Below are 14,730 nucleotides of genomic sequence, written 5' to 3' on the forward strand. Positions count from 1 at the left end.
AAAAACGTATTACTCATTTTCCGGATCAACGTTCGTGACTAGAAATCGCTAAGTTATTATTACTAACAAAACTCTCCGATCCGGAAACAATGCAAATGTTAATAAAACAATGGGATAAAACAATAATAACGTGTGCAAATTAAAACAAGTATGACTGAACGATTTTAAACATATAGTAACAATAATGATATTAATATTAACTATATTATATACTATCATATAATACATAATATTAAATATAATTAACACGCATATATTTGTCATATATATTTATATATATACAATACATGATATGATAATAGTTTAATTTAAATGTAACATTCTAAATAATATGTTATTCTATAATAAATTTATAATTTTTTAGGTTATATATTATGTATGTATAATATTTATGTACATCTATGTATTTTATAATAATTTTTAAAATCAAATATACAACAGTTCATAGAGCTAGACTTAAAATACGAATAGTAATTATATCACAATAATAAATGATTATATTATTTACCCTGTGTAACACCCTCGGAATAAACAGGAAATGTATTATTTAACTTTGTTTTTTCTTATTTTTTGGTTGTTGGTAACTTGTAATCACCCTCGCAATGGTCTCGTCGTTTTAATCGATTCAAGTTTTCAAACGCGAAATGAAAACGTACCTAAGTCAAAAGAAATGTATAGAAAAAAATAGAGTGTATTCGTGTAATACATAGGAATTAAACATGATAAACGTTAAGTGCATAGCATCGTGCATACTAAAATCGCTTGTGTGTGATTATAGCGGGGAAAACCTGGCCAAAACGACTTTTATTGGTGCTCTTAGAAACGATTATCGGTTTTTTTACCATTTATATGAGACCATTAATCGAAAAACATATTAGAAAGATAATGTATTTTAAATTCCTGCAAAACGTAAACTTATTAGAAAGATAATATATTTTAAATTCCTGCAAAGCATAAACTCTATCGCCAAACACGTCGAAAAACCACTACCTAACCTAATAAAACTGCAGCTGAATAATAAACGAAATAAATAATTCAACTATTGATCAAATACGTACTGCGTACTGCTGCACCTAATAATATAATATTCCGACTGATTTATTACATTGCAATATTTCGTTTATATTCCTGAGATCATTTTGGGGGATTTCGATAACGGGAAGGTGGTGTTGGAAGGGGATGTGGTTATTGTGGTTGGGTAGGGAGGGGTGGTGGTGATTTGGTCGACCGTGCGAATTATTGTTCGTGTAGAATAAAAGTATTAATAACGCCATAAGGCGCGATGACAGTATTCCTTAATAACATGGCACGTTAAATATTGAAAAAGACATATACGCGTGTGGATTACCAGTAGTCGTATAATATAATTCCTCTAGTTTCATTATTTATCACTCTTGAAATTACGCAAGAAAGCCATTATAATAATTACGACTCAAACGAGCGCCGTGTTGGTTATAACGTATTGCATACAATAGGTGTCGGTCATCAAACATTCATAACTTGATCGACTAAAAAATAATTACTTTTAGGATAAATTTAATCTGTTGAAAGAAGAGGGTCCTCTTAAAAACGTTTGAGATATAATTTTAAAATTTCCCTCCCACTCACAATAATATATTACGAGTGTTTTTCCGAATCTCTGCCTGTGAATTAATTTATCGTGTACATGATTTCTATATTTTTCGATATTATTATTGTATTATAACATTATTATGTGCATAACTGTGGTGGATTTAGAAACGCGAACGGTGGATTACGAATGTTACTGGCGAAATACAGATAATAGCAATAATATTATTGGGTTCATGTAAATTGTACTAAAACCAACCAATCATTTAGCAGTATATAATTATTAATTTTGACAATTTGCACCAATTTTTTTAAGATAATTTGTGCTGAAAAGAAGTTGGTAAAAGAGCATTGTATAATGTAAGCTATTTTTTGACACAACAGATTGTTATTTGTACCACTTGAAAATAATGAAGACTATTTTTTTTATACTTATGTATTAATGTTTTTTTTTTTTTTAATCATCCCTTAATTAAGTTTATTTTAATAAATACATTTCAAGAAAATAATTTAAAAAAATATTTAGACTTATTTTATTAAGGTTAAACGTAGGTATACGATTTTCTATAAAAAAAGAAATGTCAGTTGATAATATAATATATATAAAACAGGAATATTTGAGTTGATTTTTCGATTTTTCATGCTATAATTGGGCCATGTTATTTGTTTAGGTTTTAGGTATGTGCTATAAGTGATAAAAGCTTGTGAGCTTGGTAAATTTATCAGGTGAATTCTAGTAATTAAAATTGAAAGTGTGGCATAGATTACATATGCAATTTCGTATTCTGTCGTAGCGCTGATTACCAAAATCAATATTTATACCCATGTGGTGCGTATTACATAGCACTTAAATGCATCTATTATTGGTGATGTAAATTACAATAAGCACTAAAATTGGTACAAAAATCACATCACAAATAATTGATTTAATACTGATTACGATGATCGATATAGTTATGAGTATATGATTTAAGGAATAATATTATAGTAATTTACACGAATTGAAAATTGTGCAAAAACAACGTGAAAGTTTTTTAGATAATTAGATGGTCATAAGATATGAATTGGTAAGTGACTTTCTTATCTACTCTGGACAGACGTCAACGAGTATAATTTAATATTTTTCTACTTAAAATTATTATTTTTTTTTTTTTAAATCAACTACTAACTATGCTATTCAATCGTTAAATTGTTTTCCCATTAAAATTCCATCCTATGCATACGGTTCTACATGTATAGCTTCATCACTGCGATACCACACTACTTATGGAAATAATTTAGATAAACGTACGAAAATGTTCCACTTTCACCAATGAATTTAATCTATTTGACCACTGCGCTAATATACTTTCTGTACTTTCGTAGTATTACCGTTTCGTAAGTAATTATTGTGTTATTTGTATACATTTAATGGAATGAATATACAAGTAAGTAATTAATTTTTAACTGTTATTTGTAATTTTTGAATGTGAAATTATTTTTAAAAAAATGTTTTAAATATTCCAAAATAATTAAAGCTGTGGCAGAATATTTCAAACAAAAAGCCGATAAAATATAATATTATAATGGTTGCGAGTATGAATTCAATTCAAATGCCATGACGATAAAATAAATGTTTTATGATTTCGTTTTGATAACATGTTTTAAATGTACTGAAATTGTCGTTAGCCTTATATAATACGTTATCATCTATAACACAGACTTTTAAAGGTTTAAATTTATCTTGGTCCCACGAGGATTTCATAAAATTAATTTTTAAACATTATTAAATATATTATGATGTTCTGGCTCGATCGCAGAAGTAACAATATTTCCTGACGTAGAATTTTATTAGATAATCGAACTTATACACTACGTATATTCTCGCAAATAAGGTTAGACAAATAAAATCTCAATAACGATAGTATAGCTTACCGAATTTCTGGATTTCTATAAAACGATTTTTTTCGTTGAATAATTTACCGTACTCTTACACAACTATAGTGATATTTAGTTGTTTACAAAATATCATAGAAAAAAAAATTGTTGGTATTCCTAAATACTGTTGGCATTCTGTTTCAATAGATCAATACAAATTGATCTATGATAATGCGTGCCACATTGGTACTACGGTATAATCGATGCTTATTCCGAATCCAATTTAAAGACGTAAAAATAATTTTTAATCAAATCATACCTCAAAAATCAGATTTACGTTCGTGGAAAATCAAGAAAAATCCGTTGTTATATCGATAAGCCGTCGTATATTCGATGTAGGAAAGGCGTACGGCGTGTACTTTAATATGAATCGTGGTACTTGTTATATGCCCTTTTGTTCGAATCTGCATCTGCGGTACGACTGGAAAGAATTAATATTGTCATCATCACTGGTTTGATTCGATTACGTACAAACTTTCGTGAACAATAGGTGTATAAGATAAACAAGAACACATAATATATATATATATATATATACATATATAGGATATCCAGACGTGAGTGCTATTAATTAAACAGAGCGTGTCTTACGCGTACGAATGAATACGTAATTGCAGTATATAATATTGTTATCGATTTTTCGCGAGAGTTTACGCGCATACCAGAAACCACCATCAATTGTTATTCCGATCAATTATTAATCGTAGTCGCGTGTACAGCAATATGTAATAACGATGTGAAAGAATTTGAACAGATTTTCGTCAAATTATTATTTTCACGTCTGAACGTAGTCGATACGATGCGATAATATTATTATTGTGTGATACGTGATTGCATTACGGTATCGTTAAATTCATTGATTAATCGAAAACCGTATTTTAAACAATCAAGCAGAGGTTGTTTTCGCGTACTATTATTGTGTTAGGTATTACTATGATATTTTGCCTTATTTTGTGAAAAACTTTTTCAACGACGCCATTGCATACGCATGTAGAGAAAAAACTTATACAAATGTATTTATCCTTTGAAAAATATATCTTTGTAGGAAACAGGTAAGTGTTATTGTTGTGATTAATTTCGTGAATTCGAATAAAAAACAGAACGTTTGGAGTGTGTTAAATTTCAAAAGACGAAAAGAAATAATAATAATGGTAAAACGATTGAAAACAAAACCGATGGTTTTAAATTTTATGACGAAAAAGTGTGCATAAATCACTATACTCTATAACTCACTAGCATAAAACTCGTGCCCTGTTTAATTTATATACTACGCGTACACATGCTTTGGTCTATTTGGGGCGTTAATTCTTCACATATTTTACCCATTCAATTTAAATCCCTCCGACAACCACCTGTAACCGGTTTTTAATTCATTTTCATATCGACTTTATTCCCTATCTCCCTGGCGGGACCGGGAATCCGACGACACACATCGATCCGGAAAGGTTTTTTTTTTTTTAATCGTTTAATTAACTATAGTTAAATAAAAAATACGTAGTTAGATATAGGCGCATCTCAGCTGTACGATAATATTGCTATTATATTTTTATACGAACGCACCTCCAACGCATTTCTTCTACACATCATTATATTATATTATAATTAAATAAAAAAAAAAAAATATCGAGAGACCGATTCTATCCTATCTCCGTGATCATTTTCCGCCCGTTTCCGATACATATGACGATGGGCGTATAATAATCGTCAATTTTTACGCCGAAACAGTCGGCATTACGGGAAGTTTCTACGTTTAGTTTATTGGGATTAGGACGGGTCGAGGGTTAAGGATTGTCGGCGGTCGAGTGTTCAGCGACAAGTAAAAGCACCCTGTGTACTGCACCACACCGATACTATAATAATATATTATAATATCTGTGGAGGTAAAATAGGAACCAGGACGTAATAATATTATTATTATGTACGTGAAAACGTGCGTCCGGAACCGCGTTCCGGGCGGCGACGAAAACGAACACAAAAAAAAAATATCGTAATGAAAAATAAAAACCGAAATGGACACCCGATAACGTTTTCACACACATATTACATGGCGCGTATATCGCGTTTCGTGAAATGTCGACCTATAATAAGTGTGTGTTTGCGGGCGGTCGCGCGCGCGAGTGTGTGTTGTGTGTGCGTGTGTGTCTTCAGTCTTGTCGTCAAACGAACGGATGGAACTTGGGGCTCGTGATGGGACCGGAAGCGTTGGTCGCGGTAGCACCGGGTGTCATGTCCGTCATCTCGATGGACTCGTGGCCACTGCCGCCGTCGTCCTCGTCACCGCCTCCGCTGTCGCCGCCGCCGCCGCTGTCCTCGCTGACACCGGCGACCAATGGGCTGGCCACGGTGTACCACTCGCGCGAGTCGTCCCGACCGGCCGGGGGATTGTCGGCGGCCGTCGCGGGAGTGTCGTCGGCCGCGGCGACCGGGGCAGTGGCGACCACGAGAGCGTCGCGCTCTTGCCGCGGCGGCGACGAGCACGAAGACGCCGCGGAAGACGACGAAGACGGAGACCGTTCGTCCCGTCGTCTCCCGATGCCGTCGCCGCCGTCGCCGTCCGCGGCATCGTCGTCGTACACCGTGACGGCCACGTGGTCGCTCTCGTTGAGCCACTCGAGCACGAGTGACCGGTGCGCTTTGACGAACCGCTCGAACACGTCCACGCCCGAAACGTCCGTCTGCACGGCCACGTCTGCCGTGCTGGCCACCGACGACCTGTGGTAGTAGCGTGGCTGCTGCAGTTGCTGTTGGTGCGGCTGCGGCGACGACGACGAGTGCGCGAAAATGGTGCCGCCGCTGGAGTGGTGCTGATACGGCACGCACTGCTGCTGGTTCGACTGCTGGTACGGGTGGTGGTGCGGTTGGTGGTGGTGGTGGTGGTGGTAGTGTTGCTGCTGCTGGTGGTGCTGCAGGTGGTGTTGGTGGTGCAGGTGGTGCAGGCCGTACTGGTGGTGCGACTGATGCGCCGGGCTGTCGTACACGGTCCCGTCCCAGCCGAACACTTCGGGCGGGTGCGACGAGCTCCGCTGAAGCAGCGCCGTCTGCGGCCGTTTCACGTTCTCCGGCAGGTCCGGGTTCGACCTGGCCGGCAACGGGTACGGATACCGCACGCTCGAACTGGTCGTCGCCAGCTCCTGCAGCGCTTGTATGGCGTTTTTCACCTGAAACAGCGCACACATCGCTCGGACTTAGACGACACGCGTATATAATAATAAAAAAAACATGGCGCATATTATTATTATGGGTAATGCATAAATAGTTATGCTCGTTGATTTTAAACGTCCGATTTAACGAGATGGTACGTTTCTAAATACGTTTGTACGTAGATGAAAAACGATTGCGACCGAAGAAGACTATACAATTGTTGCGAAAATTCAAAGGTATTTTTATTATTGTTAGTTACTTTTTTTTGGTATCTAACACTATGAATACTTTCAGATATTACGATAAAATTAAAAAAATATGATATAATATTTTATACATATATGAGTGGATATATATATATATATATTTATATATATTATTTCCATTGTTTAGGAAAGCTTTTTTTTATTTATATATAAAACAGTTTTTGTTTGTTGTAACATAATGACCCAATCCTTTGTTATTTTTACGGATATTTAAAACGATAATATAGTGCATAAACGAAAATGATGCTTATGTGTTGTAACAAATGTTTATGGCCACCGCAGCTGCACTTATAAGCGTTTTTTAACTTTTTAAAAATATACTTCAGTCCCAGTTCATTTTGCAGCGATATGACTAAACTATTTCCGTGAGAAAACAACGGTGTGTACAATAAAAGTTTAACATTACTCATTTATGTAGAAATTCTTTTCATAAGATTAAAAACTTAATTTTACAGAACCTTAAGTTTTCAAAAGATTTAGTAAAATTAGAATGCAAATTTATCATTGTAATCGGTTTTTTTTTTATGTCTCACGTTTATAAATTGTACATTTATTTGAATTTATTACCGTTCCATTCTTAAACTTTTTGTTTTTACTTAAGTCAGTCAGGTAGGTAATAAAGATATAATAATAATAATCATATTAAAAACAAATAATAATTTAATGTGTGTTTTCATGAGTTATAGGTAGTTATGCAATGCAGTCGTTAAGTGTACCAACGATTAATGGTAACTTGCTTTTTAGATATTACGATATTAATCACAATTGTTGTTATTTTTAGAACGGTATTTGGATTTTTTTAAGCACCTGTGGTAATTTATCATACCTATTTATTTATTTATTTATTTTTTTTTTTATAAAATCGCGAGAAAACGTTGGTATTCAAAAAACATGTATTATATTAATAAGATAAAAATACATTTTTCCTAAAAACTAATATTTTGTAATGAAATACAATTTATTCTGAGTTAAAATTGATAAAATATTAGCTTCGATAAAAGTTGTATAAATAATGTTTGTGTCATCTATAAAAATGTATTGATAGCATCGATTCAAGAACATAGGTATAGGTAAGTATCTTAAAATGAAGACGTGAATGCAATAAGGTAGAAAATATAATAGAATAGTATATTTAAATGTTGAAAATAGTTGTTATTTGTCTAAAATAATAAACAATTTATTTTCATGAATGTAAAAAAATATGTCGAACATTCGATTGTGAATACCTTCAAAATGAAAACTAAATATAGAGAAACAAATATCAAAATATATATATTGTACATAATATACTATATAGTTTGTTTAAGGATATATTTTGATGAAAAGTAAAACATAGGATCATACTAAAAGTACATTTAAAGGTATAACATCCGATTTTTTTTTTAAATAAATTAAAAAATATATCTTATAACCAATTTTAGCATTATGTTTATAAAATATAAATAATTTATGTTGAAGTTATTCCAATGAGATGATTTTTCAATTCCATTTTCAAAGAACTAATCCGTGTATCATATTTGCACATTGTTACATTTTATATTCAACACAGTTCGAGAAAATAATGAACGAAGTATAAAATATATATCTAAATATGAACAAATAGATATGAATACAAAACGTGCATAATAAAGCAAATACTCATTGAAGAAAAATATTACCAGAAAATAAAAGTTCTCTTTTTATCATAAAGTTCCTTTAGTATTTACTTAATAGGAATACTTGTTTACCAAAATTTAATTCAATTTCAATTATTTATCAATAATTTATTTACTAAGGGTTCATTAAAAGTTTCAAGTTAATTGAAGTTTGAATTACATTTGTATATTATTTAATTTTTAATTCGACGCCTAATTAAGTAGAATACTTTTTTTTTTATACTAAACTGTTTATTATATGAGAATATTTAGTTTTATATTATATTATATTACTATTATTATATTCATTTATTTTATTTTAAACAGCTATTTAATTTATTTAAAAATATATGCTGATCAATAACCAATAACTATTATTAAGTCTTAATTAATACAAATATAAAATATATTTGATTTAAACTCATTACAAGCCTACAGTTACATGATATGTATATAACATAATATGGTATATGTGTTATATGTTTTACCTCTTGGCTTAAAGTCGCAACGTGATAATGAAGTGAAGTAACTTGTGTGTCCAGCCTGTCAACATTGACTTTTCTGTGTTCGATATCACTTCGAGGCAGCGTTCTTGATCTATGAGCATAAAATATATTTTACTGATCAAAATATCATTAGAAAAATAAACTATAGTTAATTAAACTAATTTATATAAAATAATTATTTTCAGAAAAAATGTGTATATTCTTATAATATAGACTGTAAAATGAATTAATTTGTTTATTAAAACTATGAATTTAGTACAATTGCTAGACAGGAATTCAAAATAATTTGAACTCTTAAAAAAAACATAACAATTTAAAAGTCAATTTTCCAATACTTGTACCTACTATTGAATTTACATAGGTAGGTAATATTATATTATAGTTTATACAACTATACAAGTATAGTAAAAACGTCTGTACTGATATAACTCTGAATACAATTATGATAATTTCTAGTTTTATATGTTACCTATTATTCTGTTTTGCAACACGGACACATGCATAATATTGTATATGAGAATGTTTTTAAGTTTTAGTTTTACTTGTGCATTTTGATCACACCTTTCGTAAATAAACACTTTCCGCAGCTACTAATGGCAGCCTTGAAAATATAACTTATCTGTGTGAAAGTTTACTTGTAACTAATGGTATGATATTTCTCGTGGTCAACTATACTCTAATGGACTGTAGGAATTTTATCGACTATAAAGTATCTTTGAGATGAGGGTGTTTCAAGATTGTACTTCAAACAATATATACATTTCACAAAAATGACAAATATAATGTAGAAAAAAAATCAGCAAGTACATGTATCGACTATTGTCGATTAATCTATTATTAATAAACGATTTTTTTTTTTTTTTTGCTATAACAATCATAAATATAATGTAAAATAGTATAATGATATATAAATATATTATGAATTAAGATATATATATATATATATATATATATATATAATATAATATAATATAATATATTATATTATGATGAATTCAATATACATAATATTATATGTATAAATAGTATTAGTTTCTTAAAAGTAAAATAATTTCATATTAAGTACTTTTTCTTTAATTAAATTATGATTTTGAAATTCATCTAGCTTCATTCAAATATAAATTTATTAAATATGGATTGTTTTTTATAAAAAAAAAATAAGCTAGATATTCTCATTAAAACGACATCTGGTTTTTTTTTTTTTTTATCTCGCTTATTTTATAAAGTTTTTAAAACGAATATAATTTGTACAAGAAAAGTACAATTATGTATGAAAAATAATTTCATTTATTGTTATTTCATTATTTGTTTTTTTACAATATTATAACTATAGAATTATTATTAATTTTTTTCTAAACACAACCATTGGTTTTTACGACATAATAAAACCCAGATCATTATTTATAATTACCAATTCAAGTTTCATTGAAATTATTTTTTTCTTAAACTACTAATGATATAATAATTGTATATATATATATATATATTTATTAATTTAAGTTACTAGAATAATGTTTTGACATTGTTTACCTGTTTTGAGATAGTTTATTGAGGTTATGTCTACTTGGGCTATAACTGGAGTGCAATGGTGATCTAGAAGGTGGTGATTTTGGAGATCCGTCACATTCTTCTTGCAAGTTTTCGTCGTCTTCGCTTATTGATGGTAACGTTAACGTCGTTATACCATTTTGATCGATCTCCTACGCAAATTAAGTTCAAAATAAAAGGGAAAAAAGTTTAAAATTGAATTATGCTAGTTTATTCGTTATAATAAATATTACGGAACACAAAAAGTATAAATGTTAATAGGAATGATGAGAAATAATGTCAAAGGTTCTCCAATAACATTACTTAAAATAAAATTATTTTCAGTTATAAGTCTTCTTGTTTTTATTTCTTTTTAAGTACCAACAAAAAATACAATTATTTTTTTTATGAGTCCGATTTATTACACCAATTAATTGTCTATATACCTACTAAATTGGTATTAAAACTGTATGTTACACATAATACTGGTAAGTATCAAACATTTAAATTAATTGATGAAAATAATAGTAGGTATTACTTACATAATATATAAGAAAGTAAGTAAATAAGTAAATCTTCAAATAATCAAAGACTAAACATTATTTGTGAATAAGTATGTAATATTTAGATATTTAAAATAATTGTATAATACATCGCAATGAAACAAAAAACACTCATTAAAATGAAAAGCAATATTCCTGATCAATATTAATTGTTTATAAATTATTGAATTTTTGTATTAAATAATAATTTACAGTATTTATAAATCATTCATATTTTCAAATTTGTAATATGTGGATAAATTGGACTTAATTAATTTAACACATTTTTTCTTGTAAAAATATTATTTTAATAAATTTAAAAGAAAAATATACGATTTTGAAGGTACTCATGAAATATTAATTATTTTCGGAGAATATGTATATTATATAATATATTAAAGCATAATAATTGACCATTAAAAGTTTTTTTTTAATTAACTTGATTATATTATTAATACATTAGTATCCATCACACACTAGCTATTTATACCGAAAATCGTTTCAAGTGATAAATACTCTAAAGTTCACATTCATATATTTTAAAATGAAATTTTTTTTTTGTATCTCATTTTACAAACGTTTATGATTATTGGATAGTTTTTTTTTTTTTTTTAATACCATCCAAAATTGTTTGACTGTTTCAACTTTTTAATCAGTATAAAAGTTTGATAAAACTACTGCAAAAGGCATAGATCATCTAATCATTTATTTAGAGTAAACTTTTGGCTCCTAAGGGCAAGTAACTTAGTGTTTGTTAGTCCATACAAATATTATTTTCCCAAATTTAATTTCGGTGAGTAACTGGTAAACACAAAAATCCCAATAATAGCATTGATATACTGTGTTGATTTTGAATTTAAGTTTTTCTTAATATTTTGATAAAATGTCCTATACCCATAGCCTTAAAAAGCGAGTGTGTGACATCTTCTCAACATTATTAAGTTTACGAAAACTTAAGGCGTAATGTTAATTCCATAATAGCTATTAACGAGAAAATCATATCATATTATAGTTAGTATAGAGATATTATTATATTATGCTTTCAATTAAAACAAAATATGTACTTTGTGAGGTTTAATTACTTCGGCCTCGTATCCTTCACGTATGTTGTACGTCAAGTCATGTTGTATGTCGTTTGCAAACTCCTGTTGGTACTCTGGGTAAAGCCGCAAAACTTCTACCAAACCCAGCACATTAATGCACTTCAGGTCGCAATAAGTTAGAGCTTTGACATCGCAACTAGACTTGACCACCGTGTCACCTCCTGCGCCACCACCAGTGGTCCCACCACCAGCGACAACGCCTGAATTACCCGAACCACTGCCTTGGCCTAGCCACATACTAATATCGCATCCAACTAAATCACCTTTGCCTGTAAATATAATATGTTGTTTGACGTAAATAAACGACCACAACGATCTGCTACTTTCAAAAGTCTCATAATGAGACTCGTCATTAATAAGTAATCAATTCTAAATAAGCCCATGCGCAGGTTTCTTCGTGAAGGGGGTTATGAAAAAAAAAAATAGCACTATGAAAAAGTATAATATTTTTATTGTTTTTTAAATTATATAAAAATGTTTGATTATTATCGTTTTTCTTGCATACATTATATTTAAGAAATCTTGGGGAAGTAAAATTCCTCTTAATTCGATCAAACCAAAAACTGTTAATAACCCACATGCAAAAAAAGGCCACGGGGTGGGGGAGGTTTATACATCCATTTGCACACGGACCTAGGATTATCACGATATCAAATATAAATACTTATTGTGAAATACAAAAATGTACCGCTGCGTTTTGTGCATTTCATTGATTGGTTTCGAGCAATATCAATAAACTTACATAATTATGTCATTAAAAAAAATGCATAAATTACCTAAAATGGCGACGACCATGCCATTCTGTACGACTTCCATGGATCCATTACATAGATAATAGATAGATGTGAGAGCATCACCTTTGTGGATGAGATATTCACCCGGAGCGCAAAAATTGCTCCGGATGTGCAACGATAACAGTTTCAGACAGCCCTGTGAAGCGGACTCGAAAATGGGCAGTTGCAGTATCTCTCTATGCAAGTGCATGGAAACATCGCCTCTGAGCTCCTCTGGAAATTCTTTTAGCGTCTGAAACAAAAACTATCGATTAAAATGGGCGAAACGGCTACGGCAGTGGTTGGGGTGAAAGGAGAGAAAGCCCAAAATGGCCACTCGCAATTACCTCATGTATGTCGATACCATGGTTTAGCGACCACATTGTCTGAAAATAGTCCTGCATTCTGTGCTTTAACTCGCTAGGCACCTGGTGTAGCGTTAAGAAGTCTTTGAGATCCCGCCACTTGCTCTGGTACAGTGATCGTCGGGAGTACATACGCTGGATGATGGCCGTCACATTACCGAATACCACCGCGTGCATCAAGGCTATAGTAATATAACACAGCTGGTAATAGCTAGGTAAATACACCTGAAGGTGGATGAGTTAATGTAAAAAAATTATTTGAGTTAGTATTGAGGTCAATCCAACGTAAAAAATAATATATTATTTAACTCGAAATAAGTTAAGATAATTACAATAATATTTTTGGTTTACTGAATTATTTAATGAAGAAATAATATGTTCATTCAATCCTTCGTATATAAAAACAAGGTAATTAAAGAAATAGATATTAAACAAATAATTGCTTATCACAATGGTTATACCAGCTATGGATATTATAATATAAATATACTGTATCGAATCTATAAATATAATTTTAGCGTATTATTAAAAAAAAAATAAACAAATAAACTGAGAGAACATAGTATAGTCAACTCTAGGTGACTAGAACCTTGTTATCTGAAATATGAAAAATTATCCTTCAGACTCCATTACACTTAAATTATTTTTGATATCAAGAAATTGTTAATTTTTCTTTGAACTTTGAATTATTGAAAGTCGACTACAGTTAATAATTTTAAAATTACCATAATCATTTTTAAACCAATTTTATAAATATTATTTACTTTTTTACTTAATTCAGTTTACTATAACCAAATCACAGGAGTGATATAATTTAATATATATATTATTCTAATATCGGTAAATAAATACGCAATTAAACAAATATAAATAATATTTAGGCATATTATTTTGGTGATTAGGGCTTACCTCCAATCAACATTGTGATAATACTGAATATTTTCTCGGCACCAGTAGTGGCCGAAACGTTACCGAATCCGACGCTCGTTAGACTAGAACACGTGAAATATAACGAAGTTATGTACGCCTCTGAATGTGTCACATTGTCCACGTCCTTATGAAGACGTTCTGCGAGTGTGTTCATCCATCCTGTGACCAGAGATTTAAGTAATAAATTACTATAATATTTCAAATAAAAACTGGGTATCACTACAGGTAAGGTTTATTTTTAAAGGTTTGATAATATAGCGCGTTATACTTATAACGAGTATATAAATACAGTTAATATTAACTGTTTGTATAAACGTATATTTTTTGCTACCTGTTAGAAAAGGGTTAGGTTAGATTTTGAGACTTTAATACATATTGATAAAAAAAACTTTCAATTTTTGGTACAAGCCGATTAAGTAAAACATGCTTTCCCTTTTAGAACTACAATTCGGGTATT

General features: G+C 30.7%; 1 protein-coding gene across 1 annotated transcript in view; it reads right to left on the reverse strand.

Annotated features, from left to right (window-relative positions):
- The window catches only part of LOC113559671 (potassium voltage-gated channel subfamily H member 8), a 170,389-nt gene that overhangs the window by 8,972 nt on the left and 146,687 nt on the right, over positions 1-14,730 (reverse strand). The window contains exons 9-15 of the mRNA XM_026965446.1: positions 14,253-14,432; positions 13,326-13,525; positions 12,982-13,231; positions 12,185-12,474; positions 10,564-10,733; positions 9,016-9,124; positions 5,653-6,644 (exon numbers count right to left, since the gene is read on the reverse strand). Of these exons, the coding sequence (XP_026821247.1) occupies positions 5,653-6,644; positions 9,016-9,124; positions 10,564-10,733; positions 12,185-12,474; positions 12,982-13,231; positions 13,326-13,525; positions 14,253-14,432 (2,191 nt within the window). The remainder of the gene's footprint in view (positions 1-5,652; positions 6,645-9,015; positions 9,125-10,563; positions 10,734-12,184; positions 12,475-12,981; positions 13,232-13,325; positions 13,526-14,252; positions 14,433-14,730) is intronic.

Source organism: Rhopalosiphum maidis, chromosome 1, assembly GCF_003676215.2.
Source record: "Rhopalosiphum maidis isolate BTI-1 chromosome 1, ASM367621v3, whole genome shotgun sequence".
In the NCBI taxonomy this organism is placed as follows: domain Eukaryota; kingdom Metazoa; phylum Arthropoda; class Insecta; order Hemiptera; family Aphididae; genus Rhopalosiphum; species Rhopalosiphum maidis.